Below are 28,000 nucleotides of genomic sequence, written 5' to 3'. Positions count from 1 at the left end.
CCGCTCAGGAAGCGGGCCCATCGCGGTGTTCCGGGGGTGTTTCCGCCGCCCGGTGCCCGTCCCCCGCTCCCCTCAGCGGCCCCGGCCCCGGTGCCACGTCCCGGTTTGGGGCGGGGCGGCGGCGGCGCGGCCAATGGCGGGCGCGGCCCGGGGCGGGGCGGGCCGGGGCCTGCGCTGGGCCTGGCGCTGAGGGGCGCGGCCCCGGCGCCTCAGACAGCGCGGCTGCGGAGCGGGACTCGCCATGTGCGGTGAGCGCCGGGCCGGGGGGACGGCGGGGGACGGCGGGGCCCGGGCCGGCCCCGAGCCGGCGGGAGGAGCCGCTCGGGCGGGCGCCGTGAGGCCGCGGCGCGGCCCGGGCCGGGCGGGGACAGCGGGCACCGGCTGTGGCGGCGGGCGGCCCGGCCCCGTTATCCCGAGTGCCGGCGCTGCGGGGCGGCTCGCACCGCGTTAGTGCCTTAAAGGGCGGATTGTCCGCACACCGTAGGGGCTGTGGCGGCTCCGGGCCGGGCTGTGCGAGCCCGGCAGGCTCGGTTTGCGCCCTGTGCCGGTGCGGTGGGCTCGGTGCTGCCGGGACTCCCCGGCCGGGCCCGGTGCTGTGGATCCCGGGAGCCCCGTGTCAGGGCAGGGACGGGTGGGAAGGGGCGCTCCCAGCCTGGCTCTGCTCCTGTCGGAGCCACCACTCCCACCCTGCTGGGCTGGATTTCAGGCGTTTCAGATCCCCATAATTTGTTTTCCACGCGTCCGGTGTGGGCCGGGCACGGAGGGGCCCTGGGGCCGGCCTGGCCCGGCGGTGCCGGGACCGTGCCCCGAGCTCGGCCCAGGGCTGGTTCTGGTTCTGGTTCTCGTTCTCGTTCTCCTCTCACCGCCCGGCCTTCCACTGCTTCCCATGGCACTACAGCCACCCTGCCTCACCTTTTACACACAGCAATTTATGCTTTTATCCTTCCTCTTCCTATCGTCTTCATGTTTTTCCATGTAAATTTATGCAACTGCGATCTGTTGGGTTTTCCTCTTTCCTTTCCACGCTACCTTTTTTTCCCCCCCCCCCCCTGTTTTTTTGTGTGCAAAATCATGCTCTCAGCGAGACTGTGGGTTTTACACTTCATGTGCAAGTTGCCATTTCTCTCATTGTTTTTGTGGGATGGAACCGGCGTTGCCTTCAAGCTGTCAAGCTGTGGAGAATCAGTCAGAGGCTCATACCTCAGCTCACATTTAACACCGTGTTAAAAGTACAAAGCAGAGCAAAGCTAAGAATAGAAAGGATAATTATTATTATAAATAGCTTGCTGCAAGAATAGGGATGGTTTTGGTGCCTCGTGCTTGTCTTATTTGAGGTCCGGCCTTTGAAACGTGCAACATTTTGCTCTTTGTGTTTTCTGCCCTGATAAGCCCTGGGAACACCGGGCAGTTACTCAGTTGCCTTCAGGATTGAACCTGTTTTCCCCTTTTTGATACAAGTGAAGTTCTTGTTGGATGTTGAAACATTTTAAGGAAAGAGCGAGAAGAGCATTTGGGATCATTGTCTGTTGCTCCGGGGTTCTGGGGTGTACCCTGGGGTGAGAGTGGATTGTCTCTCCTCACCAAAGGGCTGCTGGTTTATCTGGAGCAGAGGGCTCTGATTTCCCAGGATCTGGTGTTGGTGTTTGAGCCCTCAGACACAACATTTCTGTGATGGAATTGTGAGTGGGGATGGATAAACGTGGCTTTATCCTGCCACGCTGCCTGGTGGGTGCCCATCCACGTCCACAGTTTTATCCAATTCACTTCACACAGAAGGGTAGTTGTTAAGATGAGTTTTGAAAGAAATAAATGTGACAGTGCTGCTATTGTTATCTGAATTCTCAGCTACCTCAGTCTGTGACACTGAAGGGAGAGCTTCAGCAGCTGCCAGACTGGAATTATCAACACAGTGTTTTCAGCATGATGTTCAGGTTTGTGACCTTACAAAATCCCGTGGTCTGATGGGCTTATGCTGCTGGACAGGTAAAGGAAAGGAGCCTCCAAGTCCAGTGCCTTTGAACAGTGAATACTGTTTAGATGTGCTGGGGTTTGTTTGCAGTAGTGTTAGTGAAAAATAGGGTTTGTCTTGCTTTTGTGTTAGCCACTTGCAGTTTAAACACCTGGTTTAAACCCTGAGTTGGGTGTCCTTTGGTCCAACCAGTTCAATGGCATCTGAAACAGTTCAGGAAACAGGTTTTTCAAGGTAGCCAGGCTCCATAGACAGTTCTGTAAATCAGTAAACCTGTCATATGCCATGACTGGCTTTAATGACAAAAAGGGATTCTAGAATTTAGCTCCTGGATTGTAGAGTTCAGGTCTTGGTTTGCTAGTGGTTGCTGAAGATAAAAATGGGTTTAGGAAAGACTTGGGTTTCTAGTTCTGGGGTTACCTGTCTGCCAGTGGGGACATTCCACCTGTGTTCCACCTGGCTGTAGCAGTGCAGCACGGAGCTGGGGCCCAGAGGGAGTGCTTGGAATTGCTGCTCTGCTTGTTTCCTCTGGGCAGGAGAAATCCTGCCCTTTTTAGCTGCAGAGGGAGTTGTGTGCGTGGGCAGCGAGGGAAGTGTGAGAAGTGTCCAGTGGACAAATGTGGATCCCCAGGGAGTGGATGTTTTTCTGGTTTGTTTTTTTCCTCAGCCTGGAGGTGATGAGTTGAGTGTCAGCTCTCCCCTGTGCAGCTCCCAGACATAACAATGACAGTGATCTTGTGCTCCTCAGATTGGGCAGAAAAAGGGATGTTTTGGGACATGGGGACTCACACCTCCCTGAACTGCAGCAGCAGGAGCTCCTCCAATGGGGCTGAGCAGCAATTCTGGATAAAGGATTCCTTGGAATTGCCAGGTGAATGTACAAGGTCTGTGGAAATGAGTTAACAGTAAAAGGAATCTGGAAGTAAACCCAGCCTGAAGTTTTTTATGCTTTTGTAGAAAAGGATTACAAGAAGCAATTCCTTCGTGTACCTCAAGATAATTTACTTGGAAGGTGTCATTCATTTAATTTACCTGGGAACATGCCATGAAATTAAGGAACCTGAGCTCCTAAAAAGTTCACAGGGAAAATAAAGTTGTCAGAAAAAGTATTGTGACTGCAAGCTTTAGAAATCAATAATGTCCATTTGTTAAAAATGTTATTCTGTTAAAATTACCCTCTTTATAGGGAATTCTTTACATAGCTGGTGTTAAGAAGGCCTAGGATTGGTGCTTGAGTATTAAAAATCAGCTCTGTGAGAGAGCTGAGTGTCAGGAGCAGCTGAATGCCTGTTCTGGTGGCTCCCCAGGTAAGGTGTTTAAGGCAAACCTGCAAGAAAGGAAATGTTTTATATTCGAGATTATATTGTTCAAAGTATTTCACTTGAGAGAAACGCACAGAGAACTTATTACTGAGATAATTCAGTCATTCAAGAGCTGTCTGATAAGATGACGTGGTTTGAATTGGTCTTTCCAGACAGGGGTGTTGTGTTTCCTGAGGCTGCCAGGTAGGAATTCCTGCAGTGTCCTTGCTGCTCTCCCCTTGCAGCCCTGAATTCACAGTTACAGACGAGGAGGAAGTTCCCAGGGCTGGTTTTTTGTGTCATGTGGATTTCACCTCCAACAATGCCAGCTGAGGGCTGGTCCAAGCAGAGTGATGAAATGTCATTCTAGATCCTGGTGTTCTGGAGAGCTTCCTCTTGCTGGCTCTTGTGCAGTGTTACAGAGGGCAGGTGTGACGTTGGTGCTGAGAGCATTGTGTGGAAGGGCGTCTAAATGTGCACTGAAACCAAAACTCCTTCCTTCTGTGTCTGCTGGGGACCTGAAACTCACAGTGAGCTGTTTTGGGGAGTGTTCTGCTCAAAGTTTGTGCATTTTCAGCACCTGACATCCAGGCTGGTGGTGTACCCTGTGGGACCCTGATGGAACTCCTTGGGATTGCCTTGGAATTCCATCCAAACCAACATTTCCATCGAGTCCTTTCAAAGAACTGTCACTTTGATGGAGAAATTGTCATTTCTGAGAGGGTTTCTGACAAAGCTCTGTGCACTTGGTGTCTTTTCATGTCTTGACTGTCAGTGGTGTCTCTGTTGAGCCTTGGTTGTGGCAGGCAGAGCTGGGAGTGCAGTGGGAGTTTCCTGCAGGCACACAGAGGATGTGGGAGTTGGAACCTGGTGCTCACACTCAGCTTCCCCAGCTGTGATTTTGGTGTGAGATGATTCCCTTCTCCCCACACAGGCATCTTTGCTTACCTGAACTACCATGTTCCCCGGACGAGGCGGGAGATCCTGGAGACCCTCATCAAGGGGCTGCAGCGCCTGGAGTACCGGGGCTATGACTCTGCAGGTACCTCCCTCTCAGCTCTTCTGGGAATTCTGCTTTTCTTGGAGGGACTGGGAATGGTTTCTGCCACCTTCTGCTATTGAACAAAGCTGTAACACAAACTGGATGTGCCTGTGGTCAGAGGTTTGGGTTAATTTCAATGTAAAGATTTTTAAAAGCATTCTTGATGTTTGGTGATTTTTTTTCCTGAGGCTTTAAAAATACTGACAAGGTGACAAAGGGAAAACTTAGTTCTGATCTAAGGCATTTCTTGCCTTTATGTGGCAGGCCAGCTTTTGGAGAAAGGGCTCAGGAGGAATCAAAAAGGCCAGAATTTGTTTCCATAAAATGCTGTAATAACTTCTGCACTTGACCCTCTTTCCACTGTGGGGTTTAGGTGTGGGACTGGACGGTGGAAATGACAAAGACTGGGAAGCCAATGCTTGCAAAATCCACATTATCAAGCAGACGGGGAAAGTGAAGGCTCTGGATGAAGAGGTTCACAGTACGTGTCTCCCTGTCCTCCTTTCCCTCCAAATGTCCTCTCACCTCTGTGTGTTTTGAATGTTTTACCTGTTTTACCCAAACCCACGAATTTCCAAGTGACTTGTGTGTAAGGAGACAGAGTCCCATGGTCCCTGAGGCCCAGTGAGACTCCCAGCCTGGCCTGGGGTGTGGACAACCCCTCAGGACTAAAACTTTGTGCTGCAGAGCAACAGGACATGGATCTGGACATCGAGTTTGACGTTCACCTGGGGATCGCCCACACGCGCTGGGCCACGCACGGGGAGCCCAACCCTGTCAACACCCACCCGCAGCGCTCCGACAAGAACAATGGTCAGTGCCTCCCTCAGTGTCTGCAGCTCTCCTGCAGCTCCTGCAGCTCCCCAGCAGCTCCCCTGCAGCTCCTGCAGCCTGTGGGAGAGCTGCTGCCCCCTCCATGTCCTGGGCTGGGCAGGCACTGGGATCATTCAGGCCTGATGGAACAGCTGAGCCCAGTTGTGGTGAAGCCGCAGGGCTTGGGCTCGGGTTCCAGCCACCAGGGATGTTCCCCACAGTGAGGGATCCCAGGAAGGGTTGGGGTGGGTGCCAGGGCCAGGATGGGTGTGTGGGCACAGAGAAAGGACGAGAAGACAGAAGGAAATGAGACTGAAGTGGGAATTTTTGTGGCAGCAGCAGCAGCAGCGTGCAGTTCTTTGCTCGCAGCAGGATGGTGCCAGTGCTCAGGTGCCTCCAGAGGCTCTGCAGGGTGTGGGTAGCCCTGGGACCACCCAGGTCACTGTTATCCCCTGCCATTCCAGGGGGGCAGAGCAGGGAATGGCACCAGGATGTGAAATGTGGGTCACAATCACACGAGTGGGCTCTGCTGCCAGGCTGGGGCTGGCACGGGGCTGAGCAGGGCATTTCCTCTGTCCCCAGAGTTCATCGTCATCCACAACGGCATCATCACCAACTACAAGGACCTGCAGAAGTTCCTGGTGAGTGACCCTGGGGGGTGAGACCCTCCCTCCTATCCCACTCCCCTTTGCTCTCACACCCTTTCCAGCTCACACTCCCACACTCCTTTACTCGCACTCCTCCACTCCCTCTCCCACTCACTGCCCTCCCTTCCTCTCACAATTTAAAGGCAGGAAGGAGAGTGTGAGAAGAGGAGAAAAGGAAAAAAGAAAGGCAGGGAGGTAAAAGGAAGAGGAAAAGCAGAGCAAAAGATGGGGAAAAAAAGGGAGAAAAGAGTGAGAACAACTGCAGTATGAAAAGGGAAAGGAAAGGAAAGGAGAGGCAGGAAAGAAAAGGAAGAGCAGGAAAAAGGAAAGGCAAGAAAAAAGGAAGGGAAAGGAAAGATGAGGGAGAAAGGCAGGAGCAAAGAAAAAGAAAAGCATGAGAAAAAGGGAAGAAAAAGTTAAAGGCAAGGTGAAAGAAAGGGAGTGGTAAAACCAAAGAAAGGAAAGGTGGGAAGGGAAGAAAAGTGAGGAGGAAGGGAAGGAGGGCAAAGCAAGGGGGAAGAGGAGGCAGAGTCACCCACAAGGGCTGTCCCTGCAGGAGAGCAAGGGCTACGACTTCGAGTCGGAGACGGACACGGAGAGCATCGTCAAGCTGGTCAAGTACATGTACGACAACCGCGACAGCGACGACATCAGCTTCTCCACGCTGGTGGAGAGAGTCATCCAGCAGCTGGTAATGGGCACAGTGCCACCCACACACCCCAAATAACCCCTGCCCCCACTGCTGCAGGATGCTCTGGGCATGGCTTTGCCTCTCCTGCCTCTGACTGCTCATCTCAGGATGAGTGAACGTTCGGTTTCCTTGGACGTTTGTCATCTGGGAAATGTCCCAGTTCCTGGGCACAGCAGCACCTGGAGCCTGCCAGCCCCTGGCTGGGGTGGTGGGAGTGGGGAGGGAGCTGGCCTGGGAGAGTCTGTGCTGCTTCCAGTCCTTTCCAAAGCTCCATCCGGGGTTGCTGCTGACCCCTGCTGGGAGCTGCTCCGTGGAGCCTCTGCCTCCACTGCCTGGGTGTGTGCAGGAGCAGGATCCAGCACCACAGTTCACCTCTCACCCCACAGCACCTGGATCAGCTGAGTTTTCACTGGTTTTCCTGCCAGGAGCTGCTGTAGCAGCAGGCCAAGAGCTTGTGTTGCTGGCAGGTTGTGGCCCCTCACCTGAGAAAACACCCTGAGGTTTTGGTGCTTCTTTTAGCAGATCTTTGCCTCTGTAGGTCCCCTCACTGCACCCTGAGCTAAGGCAGAAGTCACCTGGATAACCAAGGGAGTCTGAGTGTCTCTCTGGGGCTTCAGGAGACTCATTCAGTGCTTGAGGAAGTGCTGCCAGGCTCAGGGGAGGGACATCCTTCCAGGATGGAGGGGCTGGGGTTACAGGTGGTTCTGGAAACATCTCTGAAGCCTCTTTGGTGTCCCAGTTTCTGTGCTGGGAACACTGAAACAGTGGTCAGGTCTCAGCTGAAGGGATGAACAGTTTGTTTCTCTTGTTGCAGGAAGGAGCTTTTGCCCTTGTGTTCAAGAGTGTTCATTACCCTGGGCAGGCAGTTGGTACCAGGTGAGTGTTGTCATGGGGAGGAACATTCTTGCACCCTGTCTGTCACTTGTTTTAGTGCCCCCACGTTAGAGGACAGAGTAGAGATCATTCTCATCATGCTGGGGAAGAGGGTGTTTGTTGTTTTTAATTTCCTTTCTCTTGTTTTCCATCTGTCATAACAGAAAGTTCCCAGAAATATTTTGGAAATTTCTTACTGACCAGCTGTATCTGGTCTGGAACAGCTTTATTTTGGTATCCTCTGCTTATGATTTGAAAGGAGATGATTTTGCCTTTTCCTTTGTGCTTGCCCTTGTGGCAGCACTTGGCCAAGTCCTCCACTTGGCCTGGAATTTGGGCCAGCCTCGTGTTCAGGTTTTCTGTCCCACTTTTAAACACCAGCATCAGCTGGGGTGGTTTCAGCAGGGTTGAACTTCAGTGCCAGCAGCTGTTTGTAGGTTTGTCCAGCGAGGAGCAGCTCCTGGCTCAGGTGTGCAGTGACTCTTTGAGTTTGTCTAACCCTGCTGCAGGTTCCTCACGTCCTCGTGTTCTTTACCCCTCAGTTCTTTCAGTGTTTGCTCTGGGAGGCTCTGGCTGTGCCCTGGTGCAGCTGAGCTGCTGCTGGGGGTCCCTTGGTGGGGGTGTGGGTGTCCCCAGGTGCTGAGGCTGTCCCTGTGTCCCTGCAGGCGAGGCAGCCCCTTGCTGATCGGCGTGCGCAGCGAGCACAAGCTCTCCACCGACCACATCCCCATCCTGTACCGCACAGGTGAGTGTGGAGAGCTGCCCTGGGGCTGCAGGGCACCCAGGAGAGTGTTCACTGTGTGCTCTGAAACACAGCTGGAAATCACAAATCAAGCCATTGTTAGAGGGGGTTTTTTAAAAGCAAGTTTTTAACCATGTGTTCTACCCACCTTGTACCTCAAGTGTTGTAATCAAAGCTTTAATGTCCATTTTTTGCAAGGAAAATACATCTCAGTATAGTCATGGAATGGCTTGGGTTGGAAGGGACCTTAAAGCCCATCTTGTTCCAACCCCCCTGGTGTGGGCAGGGTCACCTTCCAGTGTCCCAGGGTGCTCCAAGCCCCTTCCAGCCCTTTCCAGCCCCTTTCCAGCCCCTTTCCAGCCCCTTTCCAGCCCCTTTCCAGCCCCCTTCCAGCCCCCTTCAGCCCCATCCAGCCCCATCCAGCCCCTTCCAGCCCCTTCCAGCCCCTTCCAGCCCCTTCCAGCCCCATCCAGCCCCTTCCAGCCCCTTCCAGCCCCCTTCCAGCCCCCTTCAGCCCCATCCAGCCCCATCCAGCCCCTTCCAGCCCCTTCCAGCCCCTTTCCAGCCCCTTTCCAGCCCCTTTCCAGCCCCTTTCCAGCCCCTTTCCAGCCCCTTTCCAGCCCCTTTCCAGCCCCTTTCCAGCCCCTTTCCAGCCCCTTTCCAGCCCCTTCCAGCCCCTTCCAGCCCCCTTCCAGCCCCCTTCAGCCCCATCCAGCCCCCTTCAGCCCCCTTCAGCCCCCTTCAGCCCCCTTCAGCCCCCTTCAGCCCCCTTCAGCCCCCTTCAGCCCCATCCAGCCCCATCCAGCCCCATCCAGCCCCATCCAGCCCCATCCAGCCCCTTCCAGCCCCCTTCCAGCCCCATCCAGCCCCTTCCAGCCCCATCCAGCCCCATCCAGCCCCATCCAGCCCCTTTCCAGCCCCTTTCCAGCCCCTTTCCAGCCCCTTTCCAGCCCCTTTCCAGCCCCTTTCCAGCCCCATCCAGTCCCTTCCAGCCCCATCCAGCCCCATCCAGCCTGGCCTTGGACACTGCCAGGGGTGTTGGAATAGTTCAGTTTAATAAATTCAGCAGGACAGTTAAACTGAGGTCTCTGTTCTGCGTGTGGCACGTTGGCATTTGAGAGCCTGGTGGTTTTTAAAGAGGAAAGATGAGAGGGCTCTGCAGGCTGGAGCCTGGCACTGTCACAGACCTTGCCCCTGCCACCCCAGGTCATCTGTAGAAGCTGTCACCCTTGGTGGGACAGTGGCTGTTCATGTTGTCTGTCCATCCTGCTCTCACACGTGTTCTGCCACCACAGACACCCTTGGAAATGAGAAGTGGTTAAGAATTAATTACTCTGTAATTCCCTGTGGTCAGAGGGGTCTGAGCCTGTTCAGTCCCAGGGACCTGGACTTGTCTTCTGAGCAGTGCAGGGCCCCAAGGAATTGCTGTCCTGCCCTGCTGCTTCCTAACAGAGGCTGCTGATCCCCTGCTGCAAGAACTAGACCCAGAAGCTTTGCCTAATTGGATGATTAGCAGAAATATTAGTGTGTTTATGCAGCACTGTATTTTTTTTTACTGATTATCTCAAGTTTGGTTTGTTTTTTTTCCAATTGCACTTTCAGCCGTACAATCTATGGATCATTCTTTTGATGGAATATCCATAAAAATGGAGGAAGGTGCCTACCAGAGAAAAGCTAACTTGAAATTTCAGACAAATCATCCAGTTCCTTAGGAGAGGAATCATAAATGGGGCCAAGATGCATTGTCTTTTTAATATGTGGTCATTGCTTTCCGTGTAGCGAAACACTTGGGAGAATCCAAATTCCTTCTTGATCAGAAACACCAGCAGCAACACACAGGAAAATCCACCCATCCCATTTCAAATATTGAGACCTAATGCTCAGCATATGTGCACAAACTGATGACAGTGCAGCTTGTACTGAGCGTTCCTGCAGCTCTGGCTACAGAAGGAAACTGTGAATTACTGTAAAAATAAACCCCACTAAAGCAGGAGGCTGCAGCTTTAGTCCATTAATCCTAATGCCAGCACTGCCCAAAATTCCTTCTGGAGTTTGTGTTGTCAGAGCTGTGTCCTCCCCTGGGCATGGTGTGAGTGTGAGCTGCAGCCTCTGCTGGCAGCACTGAGCTTGGCCCAAGGCTGGGATTTCCTTCCTTCCCCTGTTCATTTATCAGGGGGAACCATCTGGTACTCACTTGCAGGGCTTTAAAGGCTGAGCCATCACAGGATGGGGTGAACCAGGCTCACTCCTGAAGCAGGAGAGCCTTTTGTGTCAGGGGGAGGATCTGGTTGTTGGTGACTGGAAATAAATGGGATTCCACCCTCAGTGGGACTCCCTGGGTGAAATATCTGAGCTCTCTCCTGCTGGAGGAGAAGCAAACCTGGGTGTTCTCTCCCAGGAGCTGCTTTACCTGACTCCAAACATCAGGAGAGATTTTGTTTCCTCTGTACCCAGTGTACCTCTCTCTGAATAAAGTTTTTGAAATAAAACTCCATAGCCAGGAAGACCCCAGGGGCTCTGAGGTCCCTCTGCTCTCAGAGGCACTGAGGATTTTCTGAGAAATTGCCTCAGCTGCCCATTTTTACTGTACCTGGGTAAATTCTCCCTTCTTTGGTGCAAAAGGGAAGAGATGAGAAGATTCCTTCTGTGTTGCTTCTAAATTGTAGTAAATGAGGTGTTGGTGCAGTAGAGCAGCAGTCAGATTATTTACAGATAAATGGACAACCTGTGGACAAATCCACAGATAAAATAAAAGCCATAACTGGCTGATAATGCTCACTGTAAATACCCAACCCTTGGTAATTGGCAGTGCAAGTGTGCCCAGTGACCACCCTCCAGTGCAGGATCTGTCATGCAGGAAAGCAATGCAACATAATAAAGCCAATGCAGGGAAATGCTCTATTTTGAGAAACCAAATTTGCATGTTCTGATCAGGTCTGGGTGCTTCTGTGGGGGAGTGGCCACTAACAGCTCTGCTCTGTCCTTCCTCAACACCAAATCAGCAGCAAAGGCATTGCTTTTCCTCACTGACTGACTTGAGAACTGGACTGGAAAGCTCTGAATCACAGCCTGGGTGATTCTTTTTCACTGAGTACCAACATGAAAGCAGTATTTTTCCTTTACATTTTCATCTGCAGAAGTGTAAATCAGAGCACCACGAGCTCTGCTTGCATCACTGAATCAGATCCGTGTCTAGTAGGTGAAACAACATCAGGATTATGGAATAAATATAGAATGGAGTAACTTGAGTGTTGCTGCTCTTCAGCAATAGTCCCATTTTGGGAGATAAGCTGATTAATCCACCCCCAGCCTCCCCATAGCCTGCACAATGACTGGCAAATAACTTTGCTGGAGGCTGGTGCTGAGCAGTAGGTGTTGGGTGCCTCATCTGCATCCCTGATGAGCTTCACCACTGAGAAGCAGTTTGGAGGAGGAGGAGGAGGAGGAGGATGAGACAGAATTGGGAATTACCAGAGTACTCCAGAAAGGATCCTTGGTGAAATACTCAGCTTTTAGGACAGAGTTTTCCAAAGCTGACTCTCAGTCCTGTGCCCTGGCAGCAGCACAGGTCTGATTTTCTGATCAGGGTGAGGTGGTTGTGTTTGGTAGTGCAGGAACAAAGCCAAGCTCTTAATCCCAGATTTCCTGAGCTGTGTCTGAGCAGTGAGCTCAGCCAGCCAGAAATAGGTTTGGGTTCCACCTGTGGTGCTCAGGAGAGCAGGGTGGGCACGCTGAAGGAATTTCCCCAGTGCTGAGAACAACAGACAAAGAAAGAGAAATGCTTCTCCATTTCTGGGGGCTCAGGAGACTCCTGAAGTGATCAGCAGGGCAGGGTTAATGGGGAAATGTGGCTGCTCATAAAGCACCTTCAGTTCTCTGCCAGGGGAGCCACACAAAATTATCATTTGGATTTTTTTTTTCCTGATCCTTTCCTCTAAACTTCAAACTGCACTAATAATTCACTTGCAGACTTACTAAAGAGTAATAAAACTCTTGCAAGCGAATTGAGGATGGGCACAGCAGCACAAGTTCCTTTTGCTGTGCCCACCTGCAGGCATGAAAATAGTGCTTCATGTTGGTACCGTGCCTTGGGGCCTCCTGCTGGGTGTCACCTGTGCCCAGGTGTGGCACCTGTGCCCAGGGGTGGCACCAGGCAGCCCCTGACCCTCCTGTCCCCCAGGGAAAGACAAGAAGGGAAGCTGCAACCTGTCCCGAGTGGACAGCACCACCTGCCTGTTCCCCGTGGAGGAGAAAGCTGTGGAATATTACTTTGCCTCTGATGCCAGGTAGGGTTTTCCAGGATGCAGAAATGTCCTGTTTAAAGCTCTCTTGAACAAGAGGTGGGGGGAGGCTGTGGTTGCTTTGTGAGTAAAGTAAATTATGTGCACATGGCCATTGCTTTATAAACATTAACCAAAACAGAGTTGTTGTTAAAGTAATGAACACTGGCTTTGGAATAGAGTGTTAATAGGAAACCTGAGAGGGCACTGACCTAAATTAGCAGGACAGATGCTAATTGTGAGGAGAATTGTGTTGATTCTCCAGTGATCTCTGCACACATGCAATTCCTTCATCATCAAAGGTAATCCCAGAGGGGTGAGGGCAGACCAGCTTGGCAGCAGCCTTAGCAGAGTTTTTGGAGCTCTCTGGTTCGAGAGAAATGAGTGTTTGCTCCAGTAAAAATACTGCTGTGGTTGATTTCTGCAGCTCTTTCCATCAGAGGAGACTCTCAGCACACCCTGATGTGTGGTTCTGCTTTTGGAGCTTTTCACTGACACTCAAGGGAGTGCTGCTGAGCAGATCTTGGGTGCCTGAACAGGGGACAGAACTGTTTTCACAGCTGGTTTTACAGCTGGGCAAAGTGAGGGACAGGGGAGAACCAAGGGAGGAACCTTTCTCTGTGTTTGAGCAGCCTGTGTGCCAGGGCAAATCCCTGACCTCGTAGCTCCAGGCAGACCCCACTGCTGCACACTCTGAGCAATTCAGAGCTTCTCCTTAAAGCAGACCCTGAAATTAATGATGAGCCAGGTGCAAAAAATCCAGTTCCATTGGCAGGGTGGAAATGCACGTTACAGGTCTGGCTGGATTTTAAAGGACGAGGCCATTCCTGGGCTGCAGGTGGGCTGAGAGGAAGGGCTGCAGCTCCCCAGAGCAGGGGGTGATGTCCCCTGTGTCCCCACAGCGCTGTCATCGAGCACACCAACCGTGTCATTTTCCTGGAGGATGATGATGTGGCGGCCGTGGTGGACGGGCGTCTGTCCATCCACCGCGTCAAGCGCACGGCCGGAGACCACCCGGGCCGGGCTGTGCAGACCCTGCAGATGGAGCTGCAGCAGATCATGAAGGGTGAGAGCTGCTGGGGGCACCTGGGGGCATCTGGGAGAACCTTGGGGGTACCTGAGAGCACCTGGAGGCATCTGGGAGCATCTGGGATCACCTTGGGGGCATCTGGAAGCACCTGGGGGCACCTGGGAGCACCTGGGGGTACCTTGGGGGCACCTGGGGAGCACCTGGGAGAACCTGGGGGGCAGCTGGGGGTACCTGGGAGCACCTGGAGGGCATCTGGGGAGCATCTGTGAGCATCTGGGGGTACCTGGGGGGCATCTGGGGGTACCTGGGGGGCATCTGGGGGTACCTGGGAGCACCTGGGGGCATCTGGGGAGCATCTGGGGGCACCTGGGGGTACCTGGGGGCACGGGTGCTGTGGCAGGGCACAGGGGGCTGGGGTCACCTGCTGCCATCCCTGCCCCAAGCCTGCTCCTCCAGTCTGGAGCATCTCCAGGGACAGAGGTCCCACAGCCTGTATCACCCTCGTGGGGGAAAAAAAGTCCTTTCATGTAATGGGACTTTAGTCACTGACACCTCACTGAGGAGAGCTGTGGGGCTGGGGATTTTGCCTCCTGCTTGGAGCCCATCTGGTTTTTCCAAGACTGATCCCTCTCACAAACCTGCCAGTCTGGATCTGCCCTTCACTGACACCTTCCAGAAACTCGAATCAAGCTCTCATCACGAGCAGATGTTTTGGCAGAAAAAGAAGTGTCAGTTAAATAATCTTTGGCTGGTCCAAGCTTTTCCCTACATGCCCAGGAAAAAGGGCAGTTACCAGGAGGTAATTTAAAATTTTAAGTTACCAGGAGGTAAAGTGTTCTAATCTGTTTTCTGTCTTTCTTCACAGGAAACTTCAGCTCATTCATGCAGAAGGAAATATTTGAACAGCCAGAATCTGTTGTTAACACCATGAGAGGAAGGGTCAACTTTGATGACTACACTGGTAATTGAATTTGTGCTTCCCTCACTTGTGACAGTGTCCAGCAGTCACCCAGGGTGGTTACAGGGGAGGAAGTGGGAGATGGAAACCTGGCTGGTGTGAGATGAAATGTGTGTCACAGTGCCTCCAGAATTCCACCTGCTGGTGGCAAGGTCCCATTTTATCACGTTTTTTTTGCATGGTGGATGATGGAGAGGGTGAAATGCTGTTAACAGCAGTGATCTTGGGAGCTCCTACCTGGCCACCCTGATTTTGCTTTCTGATCTTGCTCACAGTGAACCTGGGTGGGCTGAAGGATCACATAAAGGAGATCCAGAGGTGTCGGCGTTTGATCCTCATCGCCTGTGGCACAAGTTACCACGCAGGAGTGGCAGTGAGTGCTGGGCTCTGGGGCTGGGCTGGGCTCAGGGCCACAATCACAGACTGGGGTGGGCTGCAGGGACCTTGAAACTCATCCAGTGCCACCCCTGCCATGGCAGGGACACTTTTCCTGTCCCAGGCTGCTCCAAGCCCTGTCCAACCTGCCCTTGGACACTTCCAGGGATCCACAGCTGCTCTGGGCACCTGTGCCAGGGCCTGCCACCCTCACAGGGAAGAGTTCTGTCCTAATAATCTCATCTAAGTCTTCCCTTTCTCAGTTTACAGCCATTCCCCTTTGTCCTGCCACTCCATCCCTTGTCCAGCTCTCTGGGAGCCCCTTTGGGCCCTGAGCTCTCCCTGGAGAGTGTCTGGAGTGTGCCAAGCAGATTAAGGATTGATTTCAGGTTAGGGATTGATTCTTAACCTCAATCAGGTTAAGTGCACACAGGTGAGTGAAGGAGGGCCCTTGTGAAAGCTGTAAACACCAGACTCAGCTCACAGCAGCAGCAGGAGGAAATAAAAACTGATGAACCTGAAGGCAGGGAAGTGATTCCTGTGAGTTCCATGGCTGTGGAAGGCCTTGGACAACAAAAGCTGCTGTGTCAAAGAAGGCAGCTGGCAGGGGAGGGACGATGCAGGAGCAGAATGCAAACGCTGCAGCAAGGCTGGGGCTGCCAGGAGCCAGGGGGACCCAGGCTTGGTGGTTTGAGTTCCTCAGGACACCCAGCATTACATAATTGATATCCAGGGTTATATAATGAGTGAGACTTCCTTAAGAGAAATCTCCATCTGAGGGAGGAGCTGGCCTCACAGGCTGCTGCTGGTGCCAGGGCAAGCTTGCTTCTCACAGGGGTTGCTGGTGACTGAGGGTGGGCAATACTGAGTAATTCAAGTGTAATCCAGCATTAATTTTCACATGGGGTTTTAGCAGTCATATTTTCCATCCTGTGGCAGCTGGGAAGGTTTTATTGTGCAAACATTTGGTTTTATAAACATGATGTAATGACTCCTTGCCCCTCCTGGTGCCAGACCCGGCAGGTGCTGGAGGAGCTGACAGAGTTACCTGTGATGGTGGAGCTGGCCAGTGACTTCCTGGACAGGAACACCCCCGTGTTCAGGGATGATGTCTGCTTCTTCCTCAGCCAGTCAGGTACAGCCCCCTCTCCACCCCAAAACCCAGGGAGCAGCAGGGTCTGGTGTGCTGATGGGAGGGAAAACACTGATTCCAGGGATGGGAGCACCAGGGAGGCTCTGCTGCCTCCCTCTGCAGGGCTCCTGTGCCTCACAGGAGTTTTGTTTCCTTTCTCTGCATCAGTCAGAGGCTGCAGGGTGCTGCTGAGCTCAGGGTGCAGGCAGCTCCTGTGCCTCCCAGGAGTTTTGTTTCCTTTCTCTGCATCAGTCAGAGGCTGCAGGGTGCTGCTGAGCTCAGGGTGCAGGCAGCTCCTGTGGCTCACAGGAGTTTTGTTTCCTTTCTCTGCATCAGTCAGAGGCTGCAGGGTGCTGCTGAGCTCAGGGTGCAGGCAGCTCCACAGCTCCTTGGAACAGTTGGAGTTCTCTAGTTAAAGCACCACCATATGGTGGATTGGAGCCACAGAAGAAATGAAATTCTCAGGCATGAATAACAAAAAAATCCAACTAACTTGGAAAGGAGTAGGAGATGAAAGGTACACTGAGGCATAAAAAATTTATATGAGGTATTTCAAGGACAACTGCCATGCAAAACAACATTTTTTCCCCCTTAGCTGCATTTCAGGTTTTCATGACTGATCTTCAGCTGTGACACTAAACCCAGTCAGTTCCTTTATCTCCACTTATCTCCACTTTATCTCTTCTTCCTTTTGGGGAACAATTTTTTTCTTCTCAGCACCGAGTGCCTCAGAATATCCTCTCTGTGGGGGCTCAGGGTCAGGTTCTCCCTGGGGTTTTTGAAGGCAGGTTTTTGTTCTGGTCTACCAGGGGCACACCAGGGGCTCCATCTTTCCCTGAAGTGTTGGACGTGGCAAACTAAGAAAGATTTTCCTGGAGCTGAGCTCCCATCCCCGTGGTTCCCTGTGCTCTCTGTGCTCCAGGGGAGACTGCAGACACCCTGATGTGCCTTCGCTACTGCAAGGAGAGGGGAGCCCTGACCGTGGGCATCACCAACACCGTGGGCAGCTCCATCTCGCGCGAGACCGACTGCGGCGTGCACATCAACGCCGGCCCCGAGATCGGCGTGGCCAGCACCAAGGTGAGGCTCACACACACCCTCCCTGCTGGCATCTGCTGTTCCTGCCTCTGGAAACACCCCTGCAAGGTCTGCCTGTGACAGCACCCCCTCTTTACCTGCAGCACCCTGCGGGCTCCCTGTCCTGGAGCTTGCAGAGGGGCTTTTATTTGGATAAAAAATGAAATAATGTAAGGATGCTGCATTAAACATTGAAAATGAGTGGGTGTCAGAGGGAAGGATTCCCTAAGAGGCCAGAATTCTCTTTGCCATTGTCTCGAGGTGCAGGCTCAGTTTAAACTAAGATGAGGAAGGAAATTAGCAGACAAGATCATGGAAACTTTGTCTGTGTGTAACTCCCTCACTGGCTCTGCTTTACCAAAGAAAATGGGATATTAAAACTCTACTTTGAACAACTGGGGGAATGGTCTTTTACAGAAACCTACTATTTGTGTCCAGATAACAGGATTATTCTGGCTGTGTGAGATACAGTATAAAATAACTGACTTTGCTGAAGTGACTGCATGGTGAAATCTGCTTTGGTTTAGTTATATTTAGAGGCGAGATGATGTCAATCTGTTACATAAATTCAGCCAAAAACCACATTTGAGTTTAATAGTTCATAGGGGAATTTGATCATGGAAAATTCATGAGTCTCTTACAAGAAACTCTTGAACGAGCTGTTTGTCCCTGTTGTTTTCATATGGCCAGCAGTTACAGTTTGGAGATAAATGACATTTTTCCTCTGATGATGTGGGGAGTTAGCAAAGCTGTGCATATATGAAATAAGAACATGAAAAGTTTCTGTCCTGAGGTTGCCCAGAACTTCCTTTTGAGAATATTTTAATCAGCCCAGGCATGTTAATGTGGCTGCTGTGCAGTTCTGTAGCCTGCAGCTGCACAAAGCAGAGCAGCTCCCACTCCCCAGCAGGCTCCTCCAGGCAGTGGAGCTGCAGCTTTTCTGCATTCCTTCAGAGCCATTTCAGTCCCCAGTGCAGCCACCTGGGAGTTTGTGTGGTCATGGTTTAGGAACAGGTAAAAATGTTCCACACCTTGATCCTACCTGTGCATGGCTTCAGTGCCAGCTGTCCCCAACCCTTTCCATAACACCTGACCTGAGAGGCCAGACTGTTCCAGCCCTCTGTGCAGGGCTTCCCCCCAGAGGCAGCTCCTGCAGACAGGGGAGGAGTTCAGGAGAGTCTGTTCTTGAAGAAGGGAGCTGGGAAATCACAGCTGTTCCCTGAGGGTGGTCCAGAAAAATCCCAGCTGGTTGAGATTCCTTGTCGTGGGCTCCCACCAAACATCTCCAGCCAGTGCCCTGCTGCTCCCCAGCGTTCTCAGGAGTCACTCACAGTGAAGGAGGACCTGGGCATGGTCACTAAACAGGGTTTGTCAGTCCCCAGGGAATCTTGGAATATAAAACCTTGGTTGTTGTGTGTGGATCTCCTGGAGTATGAGTTGATGATTGCGTTGAGATTTGCCTCGTGAGCCCACGTTCATTTCTGCTGCTCACTGGGGATGAAAGCTGCCACTTGGTGTCACATTGAGAGCAGGGACACAGCTGGGCTGAGGGTTTCAGTGTCTGGTGCAGCAGTGACGTTTCTCTGTGCCCCACACCAGGCCTACACCAGCCAGTTCGTGTCCCTGGTGATGTTTGCCCTGATGATGTGTGACGACAGGATCTCCATGCAGGAGCGGCGCAAGGAGATCATGAGGGGGCTGAAGGGGCTGCCAGGTGAGAGCCTGGGCAGGGGGAGCTCAGCAGGGAGGGGCTGGGGGGCTCAGGAGGGTGGCAGGGCTGCCACAGTTCCTTGTAGCCACGTTCCCTCAGGTGTCTCCTGGCCACCAGCCCGGAGCAGCGAAGCTCTGAGCCCAGGCTGTGGGAGTGAGGGGGGTGTGCAGTGGGAGGGAGGCACACACATCAGCACACTCAACCTGGGCTCTCCCCTTCCCTCTAGACTTGATTAAAGAAGTGCTGAGCATGGATGATGAGATCCAGAAGCTGGCCACAGAGCTGTACCATCAGAAATCCGTCCTCATCATGGGACGTGGCTACCACTACGCCACGTGTCTGGAGGGAGCCTTGGTAAGGTTTCTTTATTTAAAGCTGGCTCAGACACAGCCACAGAGCTCAGACCTCTGCACAGGGAGCAACATCTGGCTCCAGGGGCAGCTCTGAGTGCAGCCATGGCTCTGCTGTGTTGGGCAGCACGGGGTTAAATGCAGGGCCCTGGCACAGGGTGCCCAGAGGAGCTGTGGCTGCCCTGGGGCCCTGGCAGTGTCCAAGGCTGGCTTGGACAGGGCTTGGAGCAGCCTGGGGCAGTGGAAGGTGCCCAGTGGGACTGGATGGGCTCTCAAGGTCCCTTCCAGCCCAAACTGGGCCATGATTACAAATATCTGAAAGTCACTGTGACATTGCTGAGGCTGCTGCTGGAAATTTCCCCCCTCACAGCCCGCAGTGGCTTGGAAGGGGGTTATTTTATACACTGGGAATGCTTTACTGGACAAACTGGGCACCCTAATGAGTGGAAAATGGAGCATTTACTTTCCAAACCCATCTAGTGCAGTTCTTGCATTTGAGGATTCCTGGTGTTCTCATGGCTGTCCTTGCTGTGCCTCTGCCTGCCCAGGCAGGCTGGGAGGGTGGCTCTGGTGGCTGGTGACACGTTCTGAGGGCTCTGGTGGCTTGGTGGCACGTTCTGAGGGCTCTGGTGGCTGATGGCATATTCTGAGGGCTCTGGTGGCTGGTGGCACGTTCTGAGGGCTGTGGTGGCACGTTCTGAGGGCTGTGGTGGCACGTTCTGAGGGCTGTGGTGGCACGTTCTGAGGGCTGTGGTGGCTTGGTGGCACGTTCTGAGGGCTGTGGTGGCTTGGTGGCACGTTCTGAGGGCTCTGGTGGCTTGGTGGCATGTTCTGAGGGCTGTGGTGGCTGATGGCACGTTCTGAGGGCTCTGGTGGCTGGTGGCACGTTCTGAGGGCTCTGGTGGCTTGGTGGCACGTTCTGAGGGCTGTGGTGGCTTGGTGGCACGTTCTGAGGGCTCTGGTGGCACGTTCTGAGGGCTGTGGTGGCTTGGTGGCACAGCTGGAAGCGTTGGTGGCTGCAAACAGCCCAGCCCTGCTTGGATCTGGGTTTTTCCCTGACTCCTCTGCGTCTGAGAAGAGCCAGAACTGAGTTTTACCAAGTGCAAGAATTCACAGAGATGCTTAAAAAAAACCATCACAAGGTTGCTCAAAGTTTGATGAATTCTTTTCTGCCCCTCCAGAAAATTAAAGAAATCACCTACATGCACTCGGAAGGCATCCTGGCCGGGGAGCTGAAGCACGGCCCCCTGGCCCTGGTGGACAAGCTGATGCCTGTGATCATGATCATCATGAGAGACCACACCTATGCCAAGTGCCAGAACGCTCTCCAGCAGGTCATTGCACGGCAGGTGAGGGTCTGCAGGGCACCAGAGGTGATGCTTCTGACAGAAAAGCATTTCACAGACAGCCAGGCTGTTCACTGCAGTGTCACTGTCCACCTGTCAGTTCACTCAATGCTGTGGTCATTCCAGCAGCAGATTTTGCAGCAATTGCAGAAGCCTGGCATGGTCTGGGTAACCCTTAAACACCCCACAGGGCTGCCCAGGGCATGTGAAGCTGTTTGCTTCTAAATTAAGTCATAAATTTTGCCCCTGGCTCTCAGCACAGAAGCGAGAGCAGAACCTTCCTCACATCAGCTTCCCTTCATCCTCCCCCTGTGCTGCAGGGCCGGCCTGTGGTGATCTGTGACAAGGAGGACATCGAGACCATCAAGAACAACAAGAGAACAATCAAAGTTCCCCACTCAGTGGACTGTCTGCAGGGGATCCTGAGCGTGATCCCCCTCCAGCTGCTGGCCTTCCACCTGGCCGTGCTCAGGGGCTATGATGTGAGTACTGACCCTCCTCCCTGCACCCCTGGGTGCTGCAAGGCTGCTGCAAGGCTGCTGCAAGGCTGGGGGGGCTGGCTGTGCCCTGCTGGAGCTGCTGGGTGCCCAGGGGGTTGGCTGTGCCCTGCTGGAGCTGCTGGGTGCCCAGGGGGTTGGCTGTGCCCTGCTGGAGCTGCTGGGTGCCCAGGGCCAGCGGTGGCCAGTGCAGAGCTGGGAGGAAGCCCAGCACACAGGGCTGGGGCTGGTGCAGCTGAGCTGGGACGTGTCTGTGCTCTGTAGGAGCAGCCAGGCTCTGCTGGGCAGCCAAAGGGAAGGTGACAATCCTCAGAGGGGTGTTTGGTGTTGGCTGTTTGATCTTAACACAGACACTGGCCTGGTATCAGTGACCTCTGAGCACTGGAGCAACGTGGGCTAAAGGGACTCGCTCCTTAGTTCTGACACAAGAGTTGTAACTTTAATTAAGGTTGTGGACTCTTTTCTGCACTGATGGTTCTAAATTAACGTGAGAAGGTGTTGGATTGTTTTCAGTTGAAAGACAGAACAGACATTCCACACATCACAAAGTTATACACAAACAAAGCAAGTGTGTAAATACTCACGAGCCTGTTCTTTCTCCTCCCTCTCTGCAGGTTGATTTTCCAAGAAATCTGGCCAAGTCCGTAACTGTAGAGTGAAAGATCATCTGACTCATAGGGGCAAAGGGGAATTAAATGAAAGACTTTTTTTGGTACCAAAATAACTCCATTTTAAAGCCCCCTAGGTAAATCTTATTTTGGTAAATTGTTGTTTGTGTATAAGATCACCATAATTCCATTACATTAGTGATTGTCCAATCGATTCCACATGCTATGTCAACAGCTCTGGGTTTTTTTGATCAATAGACTTCCATGGAAGATGTTAAAAGGTTTTCCTTAAAGATTGCTGAGTCTTCTAGGTAAGAACTCCACTTTGCTGTGAGCTGGTGTCATTGTCTCTGACCCATTGTGGCTCATTCCAGTCACTGAGCAGAAACCTCTGAAGGAATTGGCAAAGCCCTGCCATGCTCCCAGGCAGTGCAGCAGGACAGCAGAACACCCAGCTGCAGCAGCAGCTGCTCCTGCTCACGCCTGTGCAGATATTTGAGCAGTGAATGAAGCTGCAGGCAAACCTTTGGGGTAAATCCCTGCCTCAGGTGCAAAAGGGAACTCAGCTGAGCTCACCAGGGCCCTGCCAGGGAGGTGATGCTGCTCCAGAAGGGTTTGAGCTGTGCCAAAAACAGAGCAAGTGACAATCTCAGTGCTGTGGGACCCAGCTGGGGCCAGAGGAGTGACCAGAGCTCGCTCTGAGCTGCTGCTGCTGCTGCTGCTGGGTGTTTGGGGCTTTTTAAAACAAGTTCTCCTGTGCTGAGGATTTTCCCCTTGAGCTGAGGGGCACTGTGAGCACACCTGAGTGACCCAGCTGTGCCTGAAGGGGATAAAAAGGCTCCATAAACACGACAGAAATAAATACCTTGGTAATATTTCTATAACAAGCTTGAGGAGAATCAAAAATGACGCAGGAAATAGATCTTCAGGACTCAAAACCTGGCTTTTTCAGAGTCATCAAAGGGCAGTTGTGATGTATTTCCTAATGTGAAAAGGTGAATTTCCTCCCATCTTGCTGGGTTTTGAGTTAGCTTTACTCAGGCAGTGTAAAACCATGCCACAAGGTATAAAAGGGTGCTGGTGAATATCCCAGGTCATTCACTGCCCCTGAAAAATGGCTTCAGCAAATGCAGTGCTTGGGGACTGCCCAGTGCCCTGTCAACCCCTGGCACAGGGGACCCAGATTCCCAAATTCTGTGGCCATTCTGCTTTGTACAAACCCACAGGGACTATTTTATTTCACTTCAGTGTCAGCTGCAGGCTGAGTTTCATGATGAGAATGAAATGCTGCACACAGCCTCTCAAAGCCAGTGTATGTGTTTATTAATCTGTCATCTTCAGATTTAATTGATGAACACATTGTGCTGCCAGTGTCTGTTTAAGAACAAAGCAGGAAATGCTGCATTTTGGTAAATTCAGCCAATGCTGTGTGTGAGGCCTGGGACAGCTGTGCCCCTGCCTAAACCTGACCTGTAGCTCTTCCTGCTTCACTGGAGGATGGTGATTGTCCTGAAGGGGAAAACAAGGCTTGTGCAATGCTCACAGGTGGGGGACAGCTCCTCCTCCTCTTCCTCCTCCTCCTCCTCCTCCTCCTCCTCCTCCTCCTCCTCCTCCTCCTCCCCCCCCCCCCCCCAGCAGCTTTGCTTTGGAGCCCTGTGCAGGGCTGGCTGCAGGCTGGGATGTGCAGTGTCCATCCTCTGTTCTCACAGCAGATCCCACCTCAAACAGCCCCTCAGGGGAACGATGGAATTCCCTTTTCCTGCAGCTTTTACCCTGCCTTGCAGCGAGGGCAGGGGCAAACAGCCCCTGAACCCGAGCTGCTGCTCAGTCCAAGGCTGTCAGTGCAGGCTGTTTGTGAAAGTTGTGCACAAAGAGGACCAAAGAGCAGGAGTTTGAGTTAGAAATGCCCAGTCTGGCAGTGGAGCTCGTGCTGGGTTTGTGCTGTGCCACACAAATCCTCGTTGTTTGTAGCTGGAGGCACTGATGGGCCAGGGGAGCAGGCAGGGCCAGCCCTGCTCCTGCCAGGAAACTCTGGAGTGTCCAACTCTGGAGTGTCCAACTCTGGAGTGTCCAACTCTGGAGTGTCCAGCTCTGCCTGATCCAGGGCTGCTGCCCTCAGGGAGCCTGAGGGATGCTGAGGGCTCAGCCTCAGGATGCTCTGGAGCTCACCTGAATGAAGAATTCCTCTGCTGAGCGTGGCAGGGAACCTGTTCAGCATCTCCTTGTTGTTGTTGTTGTTGTTGTTGTTGCCATGCAGTGTGAAGTAAGAATGTACAAAGGACTCTTTTTAGCTTTCCTTACCTCATTTTGTCCAGGTGTTGCATTTCCATGAACAGATGATGTTTCTCTTTTCCTTAGAAAACTCTTAGGATGTCTCGTGGTATTTATTAACAGCCAGTCAGTCTTCTGCTCTCCCAAATGAATGTTTTGCTTACTGAGCCAGTGAAATTCTCTCCTTCCTCACTGAGGTGTTGAAAAATTCAGTAGCCCTTTCTCTAAAACTGAGCCACAGGTAAATACAAAATACAGATCAAGGCCTTTTCCATCTGGAATAGCAGCTTCTATTCCTGCCTGCTTTGGTTCATTTGGTGTAACTTCCTCACCTGCAGAGGCTCAGAGGGGAGCCCTGAGCTCTTGGGGGGGTTTGAATCACCAAATTAAATTTAATTACCAAATTTAATTACCAAAGAGCCAGCTCAGCACTCGTTTCTGCCCAGACAGATTCCACACACATGGAAATTGAGCTGCACATGGAATTTGCTGCAGACAGAAAGGGTTTTTCCCCCAGATTTGTCACCAGAGCCCATCAGTGCCTGGGCAGGGCCATCTCCTGGGTGAGGTGGGGACCCCCTGTGCTGAGAGAGCCAAAACTCACCCAGAGCATTTCCCAGCCCCGTGGGATGGAGCTCGTGGGCATCACAGAACCCCCAGCCTGGAGCCCTGAGCCCAGCCCAGACACAGAGGGGTGCTGGAGCTGCAGAGTGAAGCCTTTAAAGGCACAAATCAAAGCCAGAGCAGAGCAGAAGTGGCCCTTTCCTCACCCTGGCTGTCCCCAGGAGCCCCTGATGCCACAAGAAAGGTGCCTGTGATGGATGGAGGGGCTGGAGCAGCTTCAGTAGCACATTGGTGTTTAGCTGTGGCTGATTTTAGATCCTACCTGAATGTACCAAACTTGCCTCAAAGCAGGACTCCCTTCTCTTCACCAGGAGCAGGAAGAAGAAACAGAAGTATTTGGGTTGAAAAAAAACAAAAAACAAAACAAAAAAACAAAAAAAAAAAAAAAGGAAAGAAAACTCTTTGCCTTCAATTCAGTTTCTGTAAATAGACATTTGAGTGGCAAACCCACATTTCCTCCCTTGTAGATTCTCTGCTGTAAATATCCAGCTGGCTTGGGTTCTGGGGACCAGACTGTACCGTGTTTTGTTGTGTGCTGTATGCAGAAGATGTCTTACTCTGTCTGTTCTATAATTTGGGTTTTGTCTCTTTGCTTACCTTTTTTGTATCTCACCCTTTGAATAAAATCAAGTGCCCTACATGAAACAAATGGAATTACTGGTTTTTAGTTAAATCCATGAGGAACAGGCAAGCCCTGTGGAAGTCAGGGGCTGGATGAACAAAGCAGAAACCCCCAGGGCTTCACTCGCCCTTTCCTGAGCAGCGAGGCTGTTTTCAGTCAGAGATTCAGCCTCTGATTCATTTCTCAGATTTCACCTGCCCTTTCCTATTTCCCATGGTCCCAACAGATTCCTGTGGACAGGAACAGGACAAGCAGGGAGTGCAGGGCCTGGGCACAGCCCTGAGCTCTGGGACCTTGTGCAGGACAGGACCAGCACAGGAGGAGCCAGGGGAGCTCACCCAGGGCTCTGTTCAGGGCTAAATCACAAATCACCTGCACAGGTGAACCCCAGCTGCAGCAAAGAGCAGCAATGAGCAAATCTGGAGAGCAGCTGGGCCCTGCCAGTGCCTCATTCCCTGTGTTCCTGCCTTCCCTCTGTTCCTCTGTTCCTGCATTTCCCTCTCTTCCTGCATTCCCTCCCAGCTCCTCTCATTCCCTCCCAGTGCCTCATTCCCTGTGTTCCTGCCTTCCCTGTGTTCCTGCCTTCCCTCTGTACCTGCATTCTCTCTGTTCCTCCATTTCCCCAGCTCCTCTCATTCCCTCTTTTCCTCCATTCCCTCCCAGCTCCTCATTCCCTCTGTTCCTGCATTCCCTCTTTTCCTGCATTCCCTGTGTTCCTGCATTCCCTCTGCTCCTGCATTCCCCCCCAGCTCCTCATTCCCTCTGTTCCTGCATTCCCCCCCAGCTCCTCTCCTTCCCTCTCTCCTGCAGCAGGAGGGGGTGGCTGGAGCCTCCTGGGCAGGGTGGACAGTCCAGCCCAGCTGCAGGTCCCCAGCAGGGAGGGCAGGGGACAGCCAGGAGCTGCAGGGGTGGCACAGCCTGTCCTGTCCATGAGCAGGGAATCTCTGGGTGGGATTTTGGCTGCCTCCCCTCCCTGGATCCTCCTGGGGCTGGGAGGGGGACATGGGCAAACCCCAGGGATGCTCCCAAAGCCAATCTCCAGCACTTGGAAAAGGCAGCTGGAGCCACAAAAGCTCCTCTGCAGCAGGAGAGCAGCACAGACAGAGCCCTGTGCTCTGCAGGACTCACTCAATTCCTGCTGGCATTTCCTGCAGCACCTCCTGTCCCCAGCCCTGCAAGTGCTGCCAGGGGAAATTCTGCTGTGCCCAGCCCAGGGGAGCCTGGGGGAGCCAGGACAGGGGGGACAGGACAGGAGGGACAGGACAGGGTGACCCCCAGGACAGGGGGGACAGGACAGGGGGGACAGGACAGGGTGACCCCCAGGACAGGAGGGACAGGACAGGGTGACCCCCAGGACAGGGGGGACAGGACAGGGGGGACAGGACAGGAGGGACAGGACAGGGTGACCCCAGGACAGGAGGGACAGGACAGGGTGACCCCCAGGACAGGGGGGACAGGACAGGGGGGACAGGACAGGAGGGACAGGACAGGGTGACCCCAGGACAGGAGGGACAGGACAGGGTGACCCCCAGGACAGGGGGGACAGGACAGGGTGACCCCAGGACAGGGGGGACAGGACAGGGTGACCCCCAGGACAGGGGGGACAGGACAGGAGGGACAGGACAGGGTGACCCCCAGGACAGGGGGGACAGGACAGGGTGACCCCAGGACAGGGGGGACAGGACAGGGTGACCCCCAGGACAGGAGGGACAGGACAGGGTGACCCCCAGGACAGGAGGGACAGGAGAGGGTGACCCCAGGACAGGAGGGACAGGACAGGGTGACCCCAGGACAGGGTGACCCCCAGGACAGGAGGGACAGGACAGGGTGACCCCCAGGACAGGGTGACCCCCAGGACAGGAGGGACAGGACAGGGTGACCCCAGGACAGGGTGACCCCAGGACAGGGTGACCCCAAGCCCTGGCCTGAGCCTCAGGCACTGCCCGCTGGAATTCAGGGGATTTGGGGACTGCACAAATCTGGGAAGGATGAACACAGGAAAAATCCCAAAGCACGGGAGGGACAGGTTTGTGTGAGGCAGGGAATGTGTGTGACAGCCCCTGCTGACAGGGAATGGCTGCTCTCATCCTCCTCCTCCTCCCCAGCTGAGTCCCCACAGCCACATCCCCTCCCTCAGGCCCTCAGACAGAGCCTGAAGCTTGGATGGGCTGAGATCCCCTGGGCAGGGATGGGGTGGCTCAAAGGGGTCCCACAGGAGCCAGCCAGGCCAGCCAGGGGCTGTGATTCCCATGGCTGCCTGTCCCTGTCCAGGGGATCATTCCCTGTTCTCAGGTGGATCATTCCCTGATCATTCCCTGTCCAGGGGATCATTCCCTGGGGAGTGGATCATTCCCTGATCATTCCCTGTCCAGGTGGATCATTTCCTGTGTCCAGGGCTGTTGTTTTTATGGCTGCCTGTCCCATTTGAGGTGGATAATTCCCTGTCCTCAGGGCTGTTGTTTTTATGGCTCTGTCCCTTTTGAGGTGGATCATTCCCTGTCCAGGTGGATCATTCCCTGTGCTCAGGGCTGTTGTTTTTATGGCTCTGTCCCTTTTGCAGGTGGATCATTCCCTGTGCTCAGGGCTGTTGTTTTATGGCTGCCTGTCCCATTTGAGGTGGATCATTCCCTGTCCAGGTGGATCATTCCCTGTGCCCAGGGCTGTTTTTATGGCTCTGTCCCTTTTGAGGTGGATCATTCCCTGCTCAGGTGGATAATTCCCTGTTCTCAGGGCTGTTTTTATGGCTGCCTGTCCCATTTGAGGTGGATCATTCCCTGTCCAGGTGGATCATTCCCTGTCCTCAGGGCTGTTGTTTTTATGTCCTGTCCCTTTTGCAGGTCGATCGCATCGCTGCCTCCAGAGACTGAGCACCAGCACCAGCACCGCTCCCGGAGCTGCTGCAGCGCCCGAGGGAGGAGCAGGAGCCGGGGGTGAGAGGGGACAGCCAGACCCTGCCTGGGGGTCAGACAGACAGACAGACAGACAGACAGACAGACAGACACAGACAGACACACAGACACAGACACACAGACACACAGACA

At 53.2% G+C, this 28,000-nt stretch overlaps 1 protein-coding gene across 4 annotated transcripts; it reads left to right on the top strand.

Annotated features, from left to right (window-relative positions):
* The first annotated feature begins 96 nt into the window (after window positions 1–96).
* Window positions 97–28,000, top strand: GFPT1 (glutamine--fructose-6-phosphate transaminase 1). 4 transcript variants are annotated; one of them, XM_058859203.1, is made up of 20 exons: window positions 97–248; window positions 4,205–4,312; window positions 4,686–4,793; window positions 5,000–5,125; window positions 5,708–5,766; window positions 6,329–6,463; window positions 7,278–7,339; window positions 8,002–8,081; window positions 9,681–9,734; window positions 12,259–12,364; window positions 13,261–13,424; window positions 14,254–14,349; window positions 14,622–14,719; window positions 15,736–15,856; window positions 16,776–16,933; window positions 18,530–18,644; window positions 18,868–18,995; window positions 20,173–20,340; window positions 20,658–20,819; window positions 27,797–28,000. In XM_058859203.1, the coding sequence occupies exons 1-20, from the start codon at window positions 242–244 to the stop codon at window positions 27,824–27,826; spliced, it is 2,085 nt and encodes a 694-aa protein (XP_058715186.1). In that variant the 5' UTR covers window positions 97–241; the 3' UTR covers window positions 27,827–28,000. The 4 variants fall into 4 exon arrangements, with proteins under 4 accessions (XP_058715186.1, XP_058715185.1, XP_058715188.1 ...); XM_058859202.1 differs by lacking the exon at window positions 27,797–28,000 and adding an exon at window positions 21,449–24,986; XM_058859205.1 differs by lacking the exon at window positions 9,681–9,734 and having other exon boundaries at window positions 98–248; window positions 27,797–27,994.

This window comes from Poecile atricapillus, chromosome 29 (assembly GCF_030490865.1).
Source record: "Poecile atricapillus isolate bPoeAtr1 chromosome 29, bPoeAtr1.hap1, whole genome shotgun sequence".
Classification (NCBI taxonomy): Eukaryota; Metazoa; Chordata; class Aves; order Passeriformes; family Paridae; genus Poecile; species Poecile atricapillus.
Note: the sequence above shows the minus strand (reverse complement) of the source record. Positions and strands in the feature narration are given on the sequence as shown.